This window comes from Piliocolobus tephrosceles, chromosome 3 (genome assembly GCF_002776525.5).
Source record: "Piliocolobus tephrosceles isolate RC106 chromosome 3, ASM277652v3, whole genome shotgun sequence".
Classification (NCBI taxonomy): Eukaryota; Metazoa; Chordata; class Mammalia; order Primates; family Cercopithecidae; genus Piliocolobus; species Piliocolobus tephrosceles.
Window position 1 is genome coordinate 146,711,057 of NC_045436.1, and position 22,567 is coordinate 146,733,623.

At 44.0% G+C, this 22,567-nt stretch overlaps 1 protein-coding gene across 8 annotated transcripts in view; it reads left to right on the plus strand.

The window, feature by feature from the left end:
* The window catches only part of SMIM14 (small integral membrane protein 14), a 75,497-nt gene that overhangs the window by 50,237 nt on the left and 2,693 nt on the right, over positions 1 to 22,567 (plus strand). For all 8 annotated transcript variants that reach the window (XM_023224540.1, XM_023224545.3, XM_023224543.3 and 5 more), the window contains 2 exons: positions 1,301 to 1,349; positions 20,571 to 20,713. In XM_023224540.1, the coding sequence (XP_023080308.1) occupies positions 1,301 to 1,349; positions 20,571 to 20,713 (192 nt within the window). The remainder of the gene's footprint in view (positions 1 to 1,300; positions 1,350 to 20,570; positions 20,714 to 22,567) is intronic.

A 22,567-nucleotide genomic window follows, 5' to 3' on the forward strand; every position in this document is an offset into this window, starting at 1 on the left:
TATCTATCCAACCACTGATTCTTTATGCTTCCTTTCAAAGATGCATTTTCTACAAATAGAATCTGGTTTTTTTTTTCTTTATCTGCTTCTAATTTTCAATGAGAAGAAAAATCTCTTTAACAAAGGTTTACTCTTCTAGTTCTCTACGGTTTAGCACTTTCCCTTTGGGATGCCTAATTATATATTGGCAGCAAGAATTTGTGTCATGGGTGTTTTTTTTAAAATTATTTCATTTAAATGGGTCAGTTGCAACAGATCACAGTATATTTGAAAATTATTTTGGGTAGGAAAAAAAGTAGACAGTCCCTCAGAGTATTCTGTGTTTGTGTACGATTTTGAAGATACATTCTGTGACAGCATTCATTAAAAACCAAAACATGGTGCGCAGGTGTGGTGGTTCACGCCTGTAATTCCAGCACTTTGGGAGGCTGAGGCAAGTGGATCACCTTTGGTCAGGAGTTCAAGAGCAACCTGGACAACATGGTGAAAGCCCATGTCTACTAAATATATAAAAAAATTATCTGGGTGTGGTGGCGGGCGCCTGTAATCCCAGGTATTCAGGAGGCTGAGGCAGGAGAATCGCTTGAACCTGGGAGGCAGAGGTTGCAGTGAGCTGAGATCGCACAATTGCCCTCCAGCCTGGGCAACAAGAGTGAAACTCTAATAATAATAATAATAATAACCAAAACATGGTTCGTCACTAGACTGGTCAACATAGTAAGACCCTACGAAATGATTTTTTAAAAATTTCTACAAAATGATTTTTAAAAAATTACCCAGGCGTGTTGGTACACACCTGTAGTGCCAGCTACTCAGGAGGATGAGGCAGGAGGATCACTTGAGCCCAGGATTGCACTACTGCACTCCATTCTAGGCAACAGAGTGAGACCCTGTCTCAAAAAAACAAAACAAAACAAAACATGAATTTCTTTTGTTTGTTTTCAGGCAAGGTCTCACTTTGTCACCCAGGCTGGAGTGCAATGGTGCCATCTTGGCTCACTGCAACCTTCACCTCCCAGACTCAGGTGATCCTCTTGCCTCAGCCTCCTGAATAGCTGGGACTACAGGCACACACCACCACACCTGGCTGATTTTTGTATTTTTTGTAGACATGGGGTTTTGCTGTGTTACCCAGGCTGGTCTTGAATGCCTGAGCTCAAACAATCCACCCGCCTCAGCCTCCAAAGTGTGGGATTACAGGCGTGAGCCACTGCACCCGGCCAAAACATGATCTTTCTAATAATTATTGTCCACTTTTGTTGAAGTCTAATAGCTAACTTCCCTTTCTTATTCATTGTAGTTACGGCAGTCCCAGTCTTACTGCACAGACACAGAGTGTCTTCAGGAATGTAAGTACCACTGAGACAGGAGGAAGGATGGCATTGGGGGCGGAATTAGAGGCCAGATGCCTGTGAATATTTGTCAGAATGTATTCTTACATTGCCTATTCTGGTGGTTACCAAAAAAAAAAAAAAAAAAAGACTGACACAAAAGAAGGAAATTATTCTCATAGTTTGCTCTTTAATAAGAAAATGGTTCTCAGTAATGTATTTGCTACGTGTCTATTTCATTCTTTAACTTAAAATTTTTTTTCATGACTCAAAAACCCTGTTTATTGCAGAACATTATAAAATAAGTATGAGGAAAAAAATGGCTGAGTGTGGTGGCTCACACCTGTAATCCTGGCACTTTGGGAAGCTGAGGCGGATCGCTTGAGTCCAGGAGTTCGAGATCATCCTGGACAACATGGGGAAACCCTGTCTCTACAAAAAATACAAAAATTAGTGGGGTGTGGCAGTGCACAACTGCAGCCCCAGCTACTCCTGAGGCTGAGGTGGGAGGATCACCTGAGCCGGGGGAGGTTGAGGCTGCAGTGAGCTGTGATGGCACCACTGCACACCAACCTGGGTGACGGAGTGAGACCCTGTCTCAAAAAAAAAAAAAAGAAGAAAGGAAAAGAAAGAACTTCCAGAATACTTAATGATAACCACTGTTGACAAATTCGAGTATATCCTAGTCTTTTTTCTTGGTAAATATGTCTATAACAGGGCACTGTGGGCAGGTGTAACTGGGGCATAAAAGCTGCTTGTGCAAACCATTCACTCTCTTCCTAACATGTATTTGCATCTGTTGGCAGGCTTGAGAATTCTTTTTTTTTTTTTTTTAAGAGACAGTGTCTTACTTTGTCGCCCACACTGAGAACGGTGGTGCGATTATGGCTCACTGCAGCCTTGACCTCCCAGGCTCAAGTGATCCTCCCACCTCAGCCTCCCTAGTAGGTGGGACTACAGGGATGCACCACCATGCATGGCTAATTTTTCAGAATTTTTGTAGAGTCAAGGCCTTCCCATGTTGCCCACATGAGTCTCGAACTCCTGGGATCAAATGATCCTTCTGCCTCAGCTTCCCAAAGTGCTGGGATTACAGGCGTAAGCCAGCATGCCCAGCCACTTGAGAACTTCTTAGGCGAGGAGGCCATTCTTTTCCATGTGTGGAAACTTTGGGTGGCTGTGGAGTTCATTCCTTTGGCTCTGACATTAACATGCATATCAGGGAGTTCGGCAGTGGAGAAGTTTCTCCACTCAGAAACTCAGAAATATTTTGAGAGATGCTTTAAGGGGAACTAGTAAAATAGTATTTAAACCAATCCAGTCTTGTACCAGAAGACTGCAAGAAGGAAAGTATGACATTCACAGGATGGTGAAGCCTGGTATAATTAGATTTCATATAAACTTACAGAAATGGGATCACATTGTATGTGTTATTTTTCACTACTTATAAAATATCAACATATATTTGTCTTACTATTTATTGAGCCAGGCATTGTGGCGTGCTCCTGTAGTCCCAGCTACTTGGGAGACTTGAGGCAGAAGGATCACTTGAGCCCAGGAGTTTGAGGCTGCAGTGAGCTATGATCATGCTACTGCACTCCAGCCTGGATGACAAAGTGAGATCCCATCTCAAAAAGAAAAAAATTACTGATTAAATAATAATTCATCGTGGGGAAGCACCAGTGTTTAAATGATTTCCTTTTACTAGAATCTTAGGTTACTGATATATTTTTTGCTATTATAAACAACACTTGAACATTATTTGTGTGCATATGTTGGGGAAGACAAATAATTTTTTCTTCAACCTCAGAGTTCTTTGCTGAGACACCCTATAACAAAGGATAGATTGCCGGGCGTGGTGGCTCACGCCCATAATCCTAGAATTTTGGGAGGCAGAGGCGGGCAGATCAGTTGAGGCCAGGAGTTTGAGACCAGCCTGGCTAACATGGAAACCCTGTGTCTACTAAAAATACAAAAATTAGCTGGGCGTGGTGGCATGTGCCTGTAGTCCCAGCTGCTCTGGAGGCTGAGGCACCAGAATCACTTGAACCCAGGAGGCACAGGTTGCAGTAAACTGAGATCACACCACTGCACTCCAGCCTGGGTGACGGAGCAAGACGCTCTCAAAAACAACAACAACAACAACAAAAAAGATAGATGAACACGGGAAAAGCAAGTTTAATGTGTGTGGCGTGGGAGAAACCTCAGTGCAAAGTAACTCAAAGCAGTGGCTCAGAACTCTGGCTTATGTAGCATCTTCAACAAAGAACAATACATTTGTGGAAAAAGGGCAGAACATAGGAAAGAGATTTTAGGCTTCGAAGGATAAGAAACTGGGAAAGTGGCCATGCATGGTGGCTCAAGCCTGTAATTCCAGCACTTTGGGAGGCTGAGACGGGCAGATCATGAGGTCAGGAGATCGAGACCATCCTGGCAACACGGTGAAACCCCATCTCTACTAAAAAATACAAAAAACTAGCCAGGCGAGGTGGCGGGCGCCTGTAGTCCCAGCTACTCAGGAGGCTGAGGCAGGAGAATGACGTGAACCTGGGAGGTGGAGCTTGCAGTGAGCTGAGATCCAGCCACTGCACTCCAGCCTGGGCGACAGAGCAAGACTGTCTCAAAAAAAAAAGAAACGGGGAAAGTGAATATTTGGGAGGAAACTAATGGAGTAAGGTTTGTTTGCAGACTCCTCTGGTGCTGTCTCTGGGCTACTAAGTCTGTAGAGTTGTGTATAAAGGAGAATTTGTATCCTACCTTTAGGCAGAAAAGAGGGGAATAGAGCTTTTCTTCTATTTGCTACTTCCTAATTGCCTACAGCTCAAAAATCTTCCTTCCTTCCTCCCTCCCTCCCTCCCTCCCTCCCTCCCTCCCTCCCTTGTCTTGCTCTGTTGCCCAGGCTGGAGTGCAGTGGCGCAGTGTCAGCTCACTGCAACCTCCGCCACCCAGGTTCAAGCAATTCTAGTGCCTCAGCCTCCCAAGCAGCTGGGACTACAAGCATAAACCACCATGCCTGGCCTCTCAAAAATAATTTCTATGTGAAAGAGGCATATTTTGGAGTGATACATTCTGGTTTTCTTCATACATTTTAAGGCTATTTACATATTACCAAATTGCATTTATTAGTAGGTTAGTTGCTGATATGTAACATCTCCGAAGCGGAGCTGCCAGTTTATTATGTGTATGAAACTAAAACAAGACACAGTAAGGTAATCTTTTTTTTTTTTTTTTTTTGAGACGGAGTCTCGCTCTGTGGCCCGGGCTGGAGTGCAGTGGCTGGATCTCAGCTCACTGCAAGCTCCGCCTCCCAGGTTTACGCCATTCTCCTGCCTCAGCCTCCCAAGTAGCCGGGACTACAAGCGCCCGCCACCTCGCCCGGCTAGTTTTTTGTATTTTTTAGTAGAGACGGGGTTTCACGGTGTTAGCCAGGATGGTCTCGATCTCCTGACCTCGTGATCCGCCCGTCTCGGCCTCCCAAAGTGCTGGGATTACAGGCTTGAGCCACCGCGCCTGGCCCAGTAAGGTAATCTTAAAGAGACTTGTATATATTATGATTTTTATTACTTTGTGAACTGGGTGTCCCATCAGATTCCACCGATATAACTTAGAGAAGTGGGAACTAGTGCAGTGCCTAGCCTAAAGTAGAACTTTGGTCAGAACCTAGTCCATTTGGGCGATATATATGCCTTCAAGACAAGAAAGCAATAGAAACATGCATTGTTAGGAGAATGGGTGGTGGTTCCCTCCCTCCAGACTTCTTTATGTTACTTCTCCAGTAGCATTCATTAACCTGCAGTGTACAGCTCAAATACTTGCCTCAACAGGTAAAGCTAAAACCTGTTTTCCTAGTTGAAAATAATTTTATTGAACCTCCCCATAGGAAAACAGGTGTTTATTACCTGTGCGGCTTTTATGACTCTTGAACCAGCCCCACCTATAACCAAATATACTCATTCCTGTAGGTAAAATGTGACTTCCTAACTCTAAAAAGAAAGGTAAAACTTTGAACATTCATTTAGGCATATCGGCAAGTTTTTCTTTCCCTCCAATTCTTTTAGCAGTTGGTAAAAATCCTTTCTGAGAGCTAGGCTTTTAAATGGTTAAACAGTAGTTTACTGTGAGGGATAGAATTATTTTTCTTATATTCTAAATTTTCTCCAGTGAGCTTATACTTTTTTCTTAAAATAATAAAACATATATTTTGTAGCTATCTTTATATTTAGATACATGTGTTACTATTCAATTAGAAAAAGTTATTTTTTAAAATTAAATATGTGTTTTCAGATTGTGGGAATTGGAGGCTTCATAAGAATCGAAATAAGCCTTGAAGAAATATTTGTTTTATTCTCTTCTCCTGACTTGTTTTTTACATTGGTTGCTTTCGTTCACTTCTGCCTTTCATTTCTGTAGTTCTATTTTGTATACATTCCATTGTCTTATTTTTTTACTCTTCCCCTTTTCACAGATGTTATTCCATTGTTTTAGAACAGTGTTTAATCATTGTGATACCAGAAATGTCATTTATTCGTTTAGTCCTAGAAGTAGCTACTGGGTAGATTCAACGTTGTTAAAACACAGACCAGCCGGGCGCGGTGGCTCAAGCCTGTAATCCCAGCACTTTGGGAGGCCGAGACGGGCGGATCACGAGGTCAGGAGATCGAGACCATCCTGGCTAACACGGTGAAACCCCGTCTCTACTAAAAATACAAAAATAGCCGGGCGAGGTGGCGGGCGCCTGTAGTCCCAGCTACTCGGGAGGCTGAGGCAGGAGAATGGCCGGAACCCGGGAGGCGGAGCTTGCAGTGATCTGAGATCTGGCCACTGCACTCCAGTCCGGGCGACAGAGCGAGACTCCGCCTCAAAAAAAAAAAAAAAACACAGACCAAAGAGTAAATGGTGAAAACATACATAAATGTGTGTGTGTGTGTGTGTGTATATATATATACACGTATAATATATATAATTTTTTTTTTTTGAGATGGAGTCTTGCTCTGTTGCCCAGGCTGGAGTGTAGTGGCGCGATCTCAGCTCACTGCAACTTCCTCCTCCTAGGCTCAAGCTATTCTCCTGCCTCAGCCTACCAAGTAGCCAGGATTACAGGAATGCACTAACACACCTGGCTAATTTTTTGTATTTTTAGTAGAGACAGGGTTTCGCCATGTTGGCCAGGCTGGTCTCGAACTCCTGACCTCAAGTGATCCACCCACCTCCGCCTCCCAAAGTGCCGAGATTACAGAGGTGCGCTACCTTGCCCGGCCCGTATGTTCTTATTTATACAATCCATTTGGGCGTTAGCATTTGGCACTGAATATGGTTTGGGGTGTTTTTGTTTGTTTTTGTTTTGTTTTGAGACAGGGTCTCACTTTGTCACCCAGGCTTGAGTGTAATGGAGCAAACACGGCTCACTGCAGCCTTGACCTTACAGGTTCAAGTAATCCTCCCACTTCAGCCTCCTGGGTAGCTGGGACTACAGGAGCATGTCACCATGCGCGGCTAATTTTTTTTTTCTTTCTTTCTGTTGAGATGGAGTCTTGCTCTTGTCGCCCAAGCTGGAGCCCAATGGCATGATAGCGCAATGCAACCTCCACCTCCTGGATTCAAGCAGTTCTCCTGCCTCAGCATCCTGAGTAGCTGGGATTACAGGCGTGTGCCAGCATCCCCAGCTAATTTTTTTTTTTTTTTTTTGAGACAGTCTCACACTGTCGCCAGGCTGGAGTGTAGTGGTGCAATCTCAGCTCACTGCAACCTCCACCCGCGGGTTCAAGCAATTCTCCTGCCTCAGCCTCCCGAGTAGCTGGGACTACAGGCGCGTGCCACCACACCAGCTAATTTTTGTACTTTTAGTAGAGACAGGGTTTCACCATGTTGGCCAGAATGGTCTTGATCTCTTGACCTCGTGATCTGCCTGCCTCGGCCTCCTAAAGTGCTGGGATTACAGGTGTGAGCCACTGTGCCTGGCCTAATTTTTGTATTTTTAATAGAGACAGGGTTTCCCTATGTTGCCAAGACTGGTCTTGAACTCCTGACCTCAGGTGATCCACCCACCTTGTCCTCCCAAAGTGCTAGGATTATAGGCGTGAGCCACCGTGCCTGGCTGCATTGTGTCTTTCTATCTGCTGTCTTCTTTCTTGGTGCCTCTGTCTGTCCCCCTGACCTCTTAGCTTCCTATTTTTGGAATGCTCCAGGACTCAGCCCCTGGATCATTTCCCTTTCTAGACACTCACTCGCTTGGTGATCTCATCTGGTCTCATGACTCATTACGTGTATGCTGATGACTGTCTTTTGGGCATTTCCACTGGGATGTCTCACAAGGTGCCTCAAACTCAACATCTTAAGAATTTCTGCTCCTCTCGAGATCCTTCCTATAACAGTTAATGGCAGTTCTATCCTTCTGAGACTCATCCTTGGTTTCCCTTTTTCTTACATTGTTCAGTCATCTTTCAGCAAGCACAACCTTGAAGATACATCCAAAATTCTATCACTTCTCACTATCCCACTGCCTCCTCCCTGTTCTAGGCCATCATCATCTCATATGTTAATAGATTATTGCAACAGGTTCTGTTGTATTAGTCTTTCTGATTAGTCTGTATTAGTCCGTTTTCACACTGCTAATAAAGACATGCCCGCCGGGCGCGGTGGCTCACGCCTGTAATCCCAGCACTTTGGGAGGCCGAGATGGGCGGATCATGAGGTTAGGAGATCGAGACCATCCTGGCTCACACAGTGAAACCCCGTCTCTACTAAAAAATACAAAAAACTAGCCGGACGAGGTGGCGATCGCCTGTAGTCCCAGCTACTTGGGAGGCTGAGGCAGGAGAATGGCTGAACCCGGGAGGCGGAGTTTGCAGTGAGCTGAGATCCGGCCACTGCACTCCAGCCTGGGGGCCAGAGCGAGACTCTGTCTCAAAAAAAAATTAAAAAAATAAAAATAAAGACATACCCAAGACAGGGCAATTTACAAAAGAAAAGGGTTTATTGGGCTTACAATTCCACATGTCTAGGGAGGCCTCACAATCACGGCGGAAGGTGAAAGGCGCATCTCACATGGTGGCAGACAAGAGAAGAGAGCTTATGCGGGGAAACTCCCCTTTTTAAAACCATGAGATCTCGTGAGACTTAGTATCATGAGAACAGCGCAGGAAAAACCTGCTCCCATAATTCAATCACCTCCCACCAGGTTCCTCCCACGACATATGGGAATTGTGGGAGTTACAATTCAAGATGAAATTTGGGTGGGGACACAGCCAAACCATATCACTGTCTTTCTGTTTCTCCTTCTTCAGGACACAACAGATAGAGTGGTTCTGTCAAAATGACAGTCAGACATCATCTGCATTTTGCTCAAAACTCTTCAGAGGTGGCTGGGCGCAGTGGCTCACACTTGTAATCCCATTTCAGGAGGCCAAAGCAGGCAGATTACTTGGGCTCAGCAGTTCAAGACCAGCGTGAGCAACATGTTGAAATGATATAAAACGTAGCTAGGCGTGGTAGCCTGTGCCTATGCCCCAGCTACTCTGGATGCTGAGTTGGGAGGATCACTTGAGCCTGGGAGGCTGAGGCTGCAGTGAGCTGTAATTGAGCCATTGGACTCCAACCTGGGTGACAGAGTGAGACCCTGTTTCAAAAAAAAAAAAAAAAATGCCCCTTCAGTGGTTTTCTATTTAATATGTAATAGAAGCCAAGGTTCTTATTATGACCTATAAGGCCAACATGATCTGAATCCTGTTACTCTTTTGATTTAATCTTTTTATTATATTTTCTGGAGACAGAGTCTCACTCTGTTGCCCAGGCTGGAGTGAAGTGGTGCAATTATGGCTTACTGCAACCTGAACCCCTTGGGCTCAAGCAGTCCTCCCATCTCAGCCTTCTGAGTAGCTGGGACCACAAGTGTGTGGCACCACACTTGGCTGATTTTTTTTGTTTGTTTGTTTTTTATGTTGTAGAGATAGGATCTCATTATGTTGCCCAGGCTGGTCTTGAGCTCCTGGCCTCAAGTGATTCTCCCACCTCAGCTTCCCAAAGTGCTGGGATTACAGGCGTGAGCCACCGCACCCAGCCTAATCTTTTTCTTAAATCCCACCTCGCTATACCACCAATCCCAGGTCACTCCACTTAAGCCACGTTGGCCTCCATGAACATCCCACAGGCTCCTGAATCAGGAGTTCTCGCTGTTCCTTCTGCCTGAAATGTGCTTCTTTCAGATAATCTCACAAATGACACCCTTTCTTTACTTCTTTACTCCAGAGTGCCTTCTTAGTGAGGCTTCCCTTAGCCCCCTGCTTAAAATACCATGTATTTCTTTTTTAATAGAATCCTTTAAACAAAAGAGAGGATGCTTTCCATTCAGGTTATCTTTCTCTAAAAAACACTAATTTGAAATAACACCAGGGGGCACCCTCGCAGAACACAATATGAAAGTATAGGTTGAATATCCCTTATTTGAAATGCTTGGAGCCAGAAGGGTATTCGGTTTCAGATTTTTTTTCAGATTCATTTACCAGTTAACCATCCCTAAGCTGAAAATGTGAAATGTTCTGATAAGCATTTCTTTTGAGCATGATGTCAGCTCTCAAAAAGTTTTGGATTTTGGAGCATTCTGGATTTTTAGAGTAGGAATACTCAGCCTGTAGTAGGATAACAGATCTACATTACGGAATGATAGAGATCACCCTTGACTCAGCTTTTTGAAAACTGGTAGCTATGCTTAGGACAATGTAATTACTATATAGGACCAAAAATTACAGGGTTAGAGCATACCGGTGTATTATCCACTTTCACTGCTATTCTGTTTTTGCTTTCCCCAGTGGAAACCTATATAAGTTTATACAAATAATCTCTCGGGATGGGTCAGCTCTTAGAGCCTCTGTCTCTACCTTTTCATCTTCTTGGTGTCCAGCTAAGTTAATGACTGCATTGTGAATATTCCATTTGGCATTTTATTTGTGAGGTCTCTGGCCATCAGCTCTACTCATGTTTGCTTGTAACCAAAAACTTAATGCATAAGCAAAATAGGAAATGCTATATTTTGGTGTATAAAGTCCCTCTACATTTTTATGATTTGATATCTTTCCGGGCCATAAAGTGAAAAATACTTAACTTCTTAAAGTAAATAATATATAGGGAGTTCCTAGAGACCCCGTTTTAGAAGAAAAAAAAGCTGCTCCTGATGTTCATATTTATCAGCTGCACGCAGTGTCAGGGAGTGTGAGAAGGCCAGTCGAACTCTCTTTTTCCTGTGTTCTGAGACTTTCTAAAGAGTAGGTCTTGTCATAAGGGACTGAATAATCACAGAAAGCCGATAGTGACCCTCTTATTTCCTGTCCCTAAATATTTTAAGGAATCTAAGTCAGTTCAGATACCTAGTGTTTTCAACCCCAAGATACTTTAGGCTACTTTTTTTGTTTAATTCTATTAACTTTTTACATAAGGTTCAAAAATCAAGAAGTTAATTAGTATACAGTGAAGAGTTGTCTTGCCTCATATTATCCCAACTACCCAGATCCTTTCTCCAGGCATTACTGGTCTTCTCTGTATCTTTCCAGAGTGTCTTTGTACATGTACAAGCGACTATAAATTATTTGTCTCTGTTGCCCAGGCTAGAGTGCCGTTGTGCCATCCTGGCTCACTGCAACCTTTGCCTCCCAAATTCAAGTGATTCTCATGCCTCAGCCTCCCGAGTAGCTGGGATTACAGGCCTGAGCCACTACACCGGCTAGTTTTTGTATTTTTAGTACAGAGGGGGTTTCATTATGTTGGCCAAGCTGGTCTTGAACTCCTGACCTCAAGTGATCCACCTGCCTCGGCCTCTCAAAGTGCTGGGATTACAGGCTTGAGCCACTGTGCCCAGCCTTGTCTCCCCTTTTTAGACACCATTCTTCACCTGCTTTCTTTCTTTTCTTTTTTTTTGTCATAAATAGTATACCTCATAGAGACTTTCCTCAAAAATTGTTTACAGCTTTATAATAATTCCATTGTATAGATGTACCATAATTTATTAATCAGGCACTCTTGGCAGACATTTAGGTTTGTTTCCAGTTTTTTGTTAATAATCTTGCATGCTATGCCCATGTGATAGTACATCCCAAAGTCAATCTCAATTTCATGGGACTGCTGTAAACAGAAAACGACTGGCTGTGACCAAGAGGTTCTACTTTAATTGGTTCACCTAGTATCCTATTCTGAGATGGGCCGTGAATTACTGGAGGATAGGAGGAAATGATGTTATCAAACCTTGGAGGTCAGGAAAACTGTTTCCATTTAGCTTTTTAAGTAGAGAAATTCTACCACATACTGTTACCCTTCAGAAAATTTTAGAGGCATCCTTCACTAATTTTTCTTCCTCCTCCTCCCACCAGTCCAGTTAGTTACCAAGTATTGTGCTCCTTCCATCCTGTTATCACTTTTCTGTATTCTAATTGATCCTAATACTGGTAATGGATATGGTGTTTTTTGTTTTTTGTTTTTTCTTGTGGAGACAGAATCTCACTCTGTCACCCAGGCTGGAGTGCAGTGGCACAGTCTCGGCTCACTACAACCTCTACCTCCCAGGTTCAAGCGATTCTCCTGCCTCAGCCTCTTGAGTAACTGGGATTACAGACCCGCGCCACCACACCCCACTAAGTTTTATATTTTCAGTAGAGACGAGGTTTCACCCTGCTGGCCAGGCTGGTCTCAAACTCCTGACCTCAGGTGACCCGCCTGCCTCGGCCTCCCAAAGTTAATGGATAATGTTTATTGACTACCTGCTGTGTACCACGCACTTTGCTAACGGCTTGTCATGTATTGACCATTTCAATTGTAGCTGCTCTGAGATGATGGAAATACTTCCACTTCACTGGTAAAGAAACTGAGGCTCGGCTGGGTGCAGTAGCTCACACCTGTAATCCCAGCACTTTGGGAGGCCCAGGTGGGCGAATCACGAGGTCAGGAGATCGAGACCATCCTGGCCAACATGGTGAAAACCCGTTTCTACTAAAATACAAAAAATTAGCCTGGCAAGGTGGTACACACCTGTAGTCCCAGCTACTCGGGAGGCTGAGGCAGGGGAATCGCTTGAAACTGGAAGGCGGAGGTTGCAGTGAGCCAAGATTGTGCCACTGCACTCCAGCCTGGTGACAGAGCAAGACTCCATCTCAAAATGATAATAATAATAATAGAAGAAGAGGAGGAGTAAAAGAGGAGGAAGAAGAGGAAGGAAGGAAGAAGGAAAGAAGAAAAAAAGAAACTGAGGCTCAGGGATTATATATCTAAGAGGTGGTACAGTCAAACAGCTATGAGATGGTTTCAGTTCTTAAAAAGTTAATTAGGAGAGATAGGAAACCCTTCCTTCAAACTAGAAATGCTACACTAGTCCAGAGAAGGCAGAGGAAAAAGTGGGTGGAGGAAATGGAGATTTTTATGGAAGAGGGATATAGCATATAGGTGGATAAATGGAGTTAGTTGTAAGAACATGCTAGACAGGGAAATAACGAGTAACCCAGGAAGACTGAATTTGCATAGTTGGCAAATGCTGCCAGACAAGTTCGCATTCAACTGTTGCATCAGATTCATTTGGAAAGCTTTTAAAAAATATCGTTGGCTCTTGTTCCCACCCCGAAGCTGCTCCTGAATCAGATGATCTTAGGCAGTGCCTTAGAATCTGTGGTGTTGATACAGATTCTAAGGCTATTCTGATGCATAGCCAGGCCAGGGAATCATTGGCTAAAGAAAGAAGAGGGGCCAGGGGTGGTGGCTCATGCCTGTAATCCCATCACTTTGGGAGGCTGAGGTGGGTGGATCACCTGAGATCAGGAGTTCGAGACCAGCCTGGTCAACATGGTGAAACCTTGTCTCTACTAAAAATACAAAAAACGGCCGGGCGCGGTGGCTCAAGCCTGTAATCCCAGCACTTTGGGAGGCCGAGACGGGCGGATCACGAGGTCGGGAGATCGAGACCATCCTGGCTAACACGGTGAAACCCCGTCTCTACTAAAAAATACAAAAAACTAGCCGGGTGACGTGGCGGGCGCCTGTAGTCCCAGCTACTCGGGAGGCTGAGGCAGGAGAATGGCGTAAACCCGGGAGGCGGAGCTTGCAGTGAGCTGAGATCCGGCCACTGCACTCCAGCCTGGGCTGCAGAGCGAGACTCCGTCTCAAAAAAGAAAAAATACAAAAAACTAGCTGGGTGTGGTTGTGAGCACCTGTAATCCCAGCTACTCGGGAGGCTGAGGCAAGAGAATCACTTGAACCTGGGAGGCAGAGGTTGCAGTGAGCAGAGATCGTGCCGTTGCACTCTAGCCAGCAAGAGTGAAACTCTGTCCCAAAAGAAAGAAAGAAAGAAAGAAAGAGAGAGAGAGACAGAGAGAGGGAGGGAGGGAGGGGGGAAGGGGTATGGGGGTGACTAGAGCAGCGGATGCATTTTCTGAGAAGTGGTAAGAGGTAAGATTAGGTGAGTAAGGCCAAATCATATGAGGAAAGGCTGAGCTAAATAATTTAGAATTGCTGGGCACAGTAGCTCATGCTTATAATTCTGGCACTTTGCAAGGCTCAGGTGGGTGGATTGCTTGAGCTCAGGAATTCAAGACAAGCCTTGGCAACATGGCAAAACGCCGTCACTACTAAAAATACAGAAATTAGGGCCAGGTAGGGTGGCTCATGCCTTTAATCCCAGAACTTTGGGAGGCCAAGATGGGCAGATCACTTGAGCTCAGGAATTCGAGATCAGCCTGGACAACATAGTGAGACCCTGTCTCTAAAAAATAAAAAAAAGTTTTAAAAATATTAAAAAATTAATTGGGCATGGTTGCATACTCCTATAGTCCCAGCTACTCAGGAGGCTGAGGTGAGAGGATCGCTTGAGCCTGGGAGGCAAAGGTTGCAGTGGGTTGTGATTGTGCCACTGCACTGCAGCCTGGGAGACAGAGGGAGACACTGACTCAATAAAAACAAAAACAAAAACCCAGAGTTGAAACAGTAGGCAGTGGAAACTGAGTTATCACGTTAATCAGCAGAGATGTGTTAAGAACAGAGGCGATTGTTTGTTTGTTTGTTTTGGGGTTGAGACAGGGTATATCTCTGCCACCCAGGCTGGAGTGCAGTTGTGTGATTACAATTCACTGCAGCCTTGACCACCTAGGCTTAAGTGATCCTCCCACCTCAGCCTCCCAAGTAGCTGGGATTACAGGCCTGCACCACCACACCCAGCTAATTTTTTAATTGTTTTGTGGAGACAGGGGTCTCACTGTGTTGCCCAGGCTGGTCTCAAATGCCTGGGCTCCAAGGATCCTCCTGCCTCAGCCTCCTAGAGTGCTGAGATCACAGCCATGAGCCACTGTACCCAGCCAAGAACAGTTTTAAGCAGACTTTTCTGGCAGCGATAAGCAAGCAAGAAAACCTGCAATAGGAACCAAGTTAAGGGAACTAAGAGTCTTATTACTATTGTGAGATTCTAAAAAAGAAGTGGACATTACTATTTTGTTGTTGTTGTTGAGATGGAGTCTCACTATGTTACCCAGGCTGGAGTGCAGTGGCATGATCTTGGCTCACTGCAACCTCCGTCTTCCAGGTTCGAGCAATTCTTCCGCCACAACACCCCGAGTAGCTGGGATTACAGGCATGCGCCACCATGCCTGGCTAATTTTTGTATTTTTAGTAAAGACTTTTTTTTTTTTTTTTTTTTTTTACCATGTTGGCCAGACTGGTGTTGAACTCCAGACCTCAGGTGATGTACTTGCCTTACCCTCCCAAGTGCTGGGACTACAGGCATGAGCCACGGTGCCCAGCATGAGATTCTAAAAAAGGATCAGGTATCCTTTGTCTAGAAATATGAATTAGTAAACTTGGAATCTGAGGTTTAACTCCCTTAAGCTTCAGAATTTTTTACTTGCAAAGAATATTAAAAAGTCATGGCTGGGCATGACTACTGACTGACACCTGTAATCTCAGCTCTTTGGGAAACCCAGGCAGGAGGACTGCATGAGGCCAGAAGTTCCACAGCAGCCATTTTGCCCAGGCTGGTCTTGAGCTCCTGAGCTCAAGGGATGTTCCTCCCTTGGCCTCCTAAAGTGCTGGGATTACAGGCATGAGCCCCATCAGGTCTGGCCTGAACTATTATTTAAAATAAAAATGATAGTATAGGTTGAATATCCCTAACCTGAAAATCTGAAATTCTCCAAAATCTGAAACTTGGCCGGGCGCGGTGGCTCAAGCCTGTAATCCCAGCACTTTGGGAGGCCGAGACGGGCGGATCACGAGGTCAGGAGATCGAGACCATCCTGGCTAACACAGTGAAACCCCGTCTCTACTAAAAAAAAATACAAAAAACTAGCCGGGCGAGGTGGCGGGCACCTGTAGTCACAGCTACTCGGGAGGCTGAGGCAGGAGAATGGCGTGAACCCGGGAGGCGGAGCTTGCAGTGAGCTGAGATCCGGCCACTGCATTCCAGCCTGGGCGACAGAGCTAGACTCCGTCTCAAAAAAAAAAAAAAAATCTGAAACTTATTCAGTGCTGACGTGATGCTCAAAGGAAATACTCATTGGAACATTTCAGATTTTGGATTTTAGGATTAGGGCTGCTGAACCAATAAGTATATTGCATATATCCCCAAGTCTGAAAAAATCTCAATTCTGAAACACTTATATACCCAAGCATTTCACATAGGGACACTCAACATGTATTTGCTTTTAAAAAAAGAAAAACAAATCACTCTGGAAACAATATAGAACACAGGGGAAGCAGGAGTAGATATAGGGAGATCCCTTAAGAGGCCACTGCAATAGACCAGATAAGAGGTGATGGTAGCTTGAGCAGGAGGGGACATGGAGCTAAAAGTGGGCAGATACAAGTGATAATTAGGAGGAAAAATTGCAAGAAACTTCATAATGGATTAAATACAGGGTTGTTGAGAGGAAAAAAAGGTGTTTTCTTAGGTTTCTGCCCTGGGCAACTGGATGAATGGAAATCCAGTTTGGTAGTTGGGGTGGAAAGGGGTAGGGCAGGGGGAGATGCTCATGATTTTTGTTTGGAATACTAAAGTACTGAATATGTTAAATGGAAGGTGGGATTTCTGCATTTTGTTTTGTTTTGTTTTGTTTGAGACAGAGTCTAACTCTGTTGCCAGGCTGGAGTGCAGTGGCACGATCTCGGCTCACTGCAACCTCTGCCTCCCGGGTGATCTCTTGACCTCGTGTTTCCCAGATTTCTGCATTTTTAAGAAGTTTTCAGGTGACTCTGATGTATACCATAGTTTAAGAACTATTGATGTTGGCCAGTTGCAGTGGCTCACGCCTGTAATCCCAGCATTTTCAGAGGCCAAGGCAGGTGGATCACCTGAGGTCAGGAGTTTGAGACCAGCCTGGACAACATGGTGAAATCCCATCTCTACTACAAATAAAACCCGGGAGGCAAAGGTTGCAGTGAGCCGAGATCGCGCCACTGCACTCCAGCCTGGTGACAGAGCGAGATTCCATCTCGGAAAAAAAAAAAAAAAAAATAGAGAGAAAAAAAAAACTGTTGCTATAAAGAAAAAGAAATAGAGAATTATTGATGGAGGAGTATCCACCTGTTAGATCAGACAATGGGAATGACACAGAAGACAATGGAAGAAAGTGGTTTGTTTTTGTTTTAGTTTTGAGACAGGGTCTGGCTCTGTTGCCCAGGCTGGAGTGCACTGGTGCAATTACAGCTCACCGCAACGTCCACCTCCTGGGCTCAAGCCATCTTCCCACTTCAGCCTCCTGAGTAGCTGGGACCGCAGGTGCACACCAGCACACTTGGCTAATTTTTTAAAAAAATTTTTGTAGAGATGGGTTTTTGTCATGTTGCCCAGCCTGGTCTCAAACTCCTGAGTTCAAGGGATCTGCCCGCCTTGGCCTCCCAAAGTGCTGGGATTACAGATATGAGCTGCCGTGCCCGGCCTGTTTAGCTGTTTCTAGGGAATTGACTGGGGTTGGAACAGAGGCTACAAGCATTGCTGTCCATCCTGCCTTGGGCCAGCTCAGCTCTTTTTTATATATATTTTGTGCTAATTTGTTTGCCGTAAGACTTCTTTGCAGCAGGGCCAGTGCAACTCTTAACTTGACTTTGTCTCCTTTTATCACTAGCCTTTTGGCCTCAGCAGTGCCACCAATTCCTTTCCTTTTGTGGAATTGGGCCCTGGACCCACTGACCCCAATGCAGTGTATCAGATTAGTTTCAACATCTTGTCTGGATTTCTTTTACTTTTTCCTGAGGAAAGGAGATCAAAACCAAACAGCTGTAGTCTTGACAAGCTATTTTAGTAATCACCTAGGGATACTACATTTTCCTCTAGAAATCTAATCTATAATTTTTTTTTCTTTCTTTTCATTTTTTGTTGTTGTTGTTGTTTTCTTTTGTTTTTGTTTTGTTTTGGTTTGGTTTGGTTTTGTTTGAGACAGGGTCTTGCTCTCTTGCCCAGGCTGGAGTGCAGTGGTATAATCTGAGCTCACTGCAACCTCTGCCTCCTGGGTTCAAGCAATTCTCGTGCCTCAGCCTCCCGGGTAGCTGGGACTATAGGCACACGCCACCACACCTGGCTAATTTTCGTAGAGGTTTTGCAGTCTCACTAATGCACCTTAATATAACAGTTTTTCTTGTGAGATATCACCCTGAGTTCTTTGTCTCACCTCCAGAATGATTAAGGAGCATGGTCACAAGGGTGAAGTTTGAGCAAAAATGTAATAAGCAAAAGGAGAAAGCTCTCTGCAGAGAAGGGAATCCGAGTGGATCGCTTGGTTACAACTGAATGCAAAATGCTTTTATAAGAAACTGCGGCCAGGCGCGGTGGCTCACGCTTGTAATCCCAGCACTTTGGGAGGCCAAGGCAGGCAGATCTTGAGGTCAGGAGTTTGAGACCAGCCTGGCCAACATGGTGAAACCCCATCTCTACTAAAGATACAGAAAATTAGCCAGGCATGGTGGCGGCACCTGTAATCCCAGCTACTGGGGAGACTGAGGCAGAAGAATCACTTGAACCCGGGAGGTGGAGGTTGCAGTGAGCTGACGCGCCACTGCACTCCAACTTGGGCAACAGGGCGAGACTCCGTCTCAAAAAAAAAAAAAAGAAGAAGAAGAAAAAAAAAAGAAACTGCTCTTCTCCTTGTAACTGATTAATTTTTCTTACCAGTAAAGCTGTCTGTGCAACTCCCTTTTTCCAGCTGTGGGATTGTTTCTAAGCACAAAGCACAGCTTCTCTTGTTTGTGTAACTGTGGGTTTTTTTAGGTAAGCCCCACTGCTCCCTGTACAAGTTCCCATGGAGCCCACTGTGTATATGCCTGAAAAGGTGAGGAAACTTTTTCCTGGGAGCTCACTAATTATACAAAGAACAAAAATACTTCTTTGCTTTACTGGCTCCTTATCTGTCCAGACTTAACTGTGCAGCTGCAGCAGCTGTGATTTTTCAGGCAAGCACTTCTCGGGGCCCAGCCTTAACTGTTTATCTAACGGATTTTCCTTTTCTTTCCCCTCAGAGATGGGGTTTCACCATATTGCCCAGGCTGGTCTCGAATTCCTGAGCTCAGGCAATCTGCCCATCTTGGCCTCCCAAAATACTGGGATAATAGGCGTGAATCACCGCATCCGGCCATTTTTATTTCTGAAAATTGAGTTCTCTATTATACTTCAATAAAAAAATCTATGTTTTATTTATTAGAAATTTGTTAACCTCATATCAGGCACCGTGCTAGGCACTTGTTATTTCAAATTAAATAAGACATGGCTATGTCAAGGAGCCAGGAAAAACTGATACCTGTATACTTACATACATCCCTGTCTGGCTTTTTTCTCTTGATAAATAGAAGATAAAAAATTGATAGAAGAGAAAAACTGATAAAATTTTAAAATATCTAGACCTGAATTAAACTTCTGTGTGTGAAAAAGAAGGCCAAAGTAATCTCTTTGGTTGAGACTGTAATTAAAGGGATCTTTTAATGTATATATTATGCAGCCCGGATGTTCCCTTTCTTTTTCATGATGCCTCTGCAATTAAGATGCAGATTTCCCCTCAAAGGAGAGTGTTTTTTCTGTGGTCTTAACTCAGATTCATAGATCTCAGCAAATCTGTGGATTCATGGCTTTGTGGATCCTTAAACCTTCCATAATTATATGCAAAATTGTGGAATTTGGTATACATATTCATGTATATGCTTTTCATATTTATTTTTAATCCAGAATGGATCAAAAAGAACAATCATGAAGGATGTAGGTGCCAGACACAGGGCAGAGGTAGCTAGAAAAGTAGATCTTAGGGAAGTTAGGGCCCCTAGCCTCACTAATCTACAAACATGGCATGGCCAGCTTGCCTTGCAAGGCCTCTGTTGAAGGACCCCATGAATTCTTAAAATAGAGTTCTTAATTTTTATCAAATTCTCAAATGATTCTGTTACTCCCAAATATTAAGAATTATTGTACTATTAAAAAATTTATTAGAGACTAGTCCAGACAACATAGTGAGACGTCATCACTACTAAAAATTTAAAAAAAAAAAAAATTAGGGGTGTGGGGCTGGACACAGTGGCTCACACCTGTAATCCGAGCACTTTGGGAGGCCGAGGCGGGTGGATCACCTGAGGTCAGGAGTTCAAGACCAGCCTGGCCAACATGGTGAACCTCCATCTCCACTAGAAATACAAAAATTAGCTGGGCATGGTGGCACATGCCTGTAATCCCAGCTACTCAGGAGGCTGAGGCAGAATTGCTTGATCCTGGGAGGTGGAGGTTGCAGTGAGCCAAGATCGTCCCACTGTACTCTGGCCTTGGCAACAGAGGGAGACTCCATCCAAAAAAAAAAAAAAAAAAAAAATTGTTAGAGACCAGCCCAGGCAACAGTGTTTCTCCTAAAAACAAAAATTAAAAATTAGGGGCATGGGGCATGGTGGCACACACCTGTAGTCCCAGCTACTCGGGAGGCTGACGTGAGAGGATCCCATGAGCGCAGAAGTTTAAAGCTGTAGTGAGCTATGACTGAGCCACCGCACTCCAGCATGTTTGATAGGGCAAGACCCCGTCTCAAAAAAGGAAAACAACAAAAACTTACTAGGTTTTGGTTTATGACTATTTAACATCATTTACTTTTTAGATGTTCTCACTGGAGGAAAGGGAAATTGAAGGTATAATATGGACTTCTCTGATTTATCAATACAATTTTTATATTAATACAATATTTGAAACTGACATTTAAACATTAGAATTTATTTTTACTTTTAACAATATTGTGAGCATGCTACATTTGTGTTTGTCTTTAGTACCAGGACCCTCTGGTGATAATGGCATCAGTGTTACTATGATCTTAGTGGCCTGGATGGTTATTGCATTGATCTTGTTCTTACTGAGACCTCCGAATCTAAGAGGATCCAACCTACCTGGAAAGCCAACCAGTCCTCATAATGTAAGTATTGCAGATTTTAAATGCTTTTTGGGTAAGGGAATGTATGTGACCTGGGGCAGGGAAGGACTTGGTTTTGACTAAAATACCTAAATTGGTTAAATTACATTTAACTCAGAGTATTCTACCTATGTAGTTCTATTAAATCTTGCAATTCCAAGATTTAATTGATGGCTTAATCTTTGTGGAGTTAAATGCAGAAAGAAGCACAGACCAGAAGTTGAAAATTAATTTGAAAATGAATTCCAATTTTTTTTGTTGTTGTTCAGACAGGGTCTTGCTCAGCTGCCCAGACTGGAGTGCATTGGTGCGATCTTAGCTCACTGTAGCCTCTACCTCCCAGGCTCAGGTGATCCTCCCACCTCAACCTCCTGAGTAGCTGGGACCACAGGCCTGCACTAGCACACCTGGCTAGGTTTTTGTATTTTTTTGTAGAGATGGGGTTTTGCCAGGTTGCCCAGGCTTGAATTCCAATCTTTACTCGCATGAGAAGCATCAAAAATAATCCATTTCATAATCCACAGCAATATTGCTTAAATCTCAGTCCTCCACTACTCAGTTCTGTCCACCTCAGTTGATCCCTTGCCTCTCATGCTTCTAGCCCCTAAACTCTTAGCTTCAGCTCAAATGTTTGACCCCCTTCTGGCCTAGCTATTCAGTAGAGACACTGAGCCTATCTTATTTTATTTTCCTCATTTTCCCATCCTATTTCTCTCAAACCCGTTTTCCATTTCTGTACCACAACAAATCAGCTGAGCTGGCAAAAGGAGAGGTCAGAATCATTCATGTTGATAAATCTTGATAGTCATGATTATAACCATTTTTAGAACCTTCTAAATTAAAACTATGATAAAGTGACCCAACAGGGAGTTTTCAATACTATCTTTAATAGAAACTCTGTTGGCCAGGTGCGGTGGCTCACGCCTGCAATCCCAGCACTTTGGGAGGCCAAGGCGGGCGGATCGCCTGAGCTCAGGTGTTCAAGACCACCCTGGGCAACATGGTAAAACCCCGTCTCTACTAAAATACAAAAAATTAGCCGGACATGGTACCCTGGGCAACATGGTGAAACCCCGTCTCTACTAAAACACAAAAAATTAACCAGACATGGTGGTGTGCGCCTGTAGTCCCAGCTACTCAGGAGGCTGAGGCTTGAGAATCGTTTGAGCTCAGGAGGCAGAGGTTGCAGTGAGCCAAGATCATACCGCCACACTCCAGCTTGGGCTACAGAGTGAGACTGTGTCTCAAAAAAAAAAGAACCTCTGTTAAAGGATTCCTTTTAATCCTTTTCAGAACCAGTATTTATGTGTGTGTTTTTTTAAACATTGAATTTGAATATTATCTCTTTAAAAATATGTCCATGAGGCTGGGCACAGTGGCTCACGCCTGTAAGCCCAGGACTTTGGGAGGCCGAGATGGGCAGATCACCTGAGTTCAGGAGTTTGAGACCAGCCTGGCCAACATGGTGAAACCCTGTTTCTACTAAAAATATGAAAATTAGCTGGGCGTGGTGGTGGGTGCCTGTAATCCCAGCTACTCAGGAGGCTGAGGCAAGAGAGTTGCTTGAACCCAGGAGGTGGAGGTTGCAGTGAGCCAAGATCGCACCATTGCACTCCAGCCTGGGCGACAAGAGTGAAACTTTGTCTCAAAAAAAAAAAATTTCATGAATATGCCAATTACCTCAATTTAGCCATTCTACAAATGTATGCATATTTCAAAACATGTTGTATATGACAAATATATACAATTTTTATTCATCAATTTAAATAAAATGTTAAAATTTATAATTAAAAAAACTATAAGATGATAGAGCATCATAAAAAAAAAAAAGGGAAAATTTCCATAATAGATTTGCTC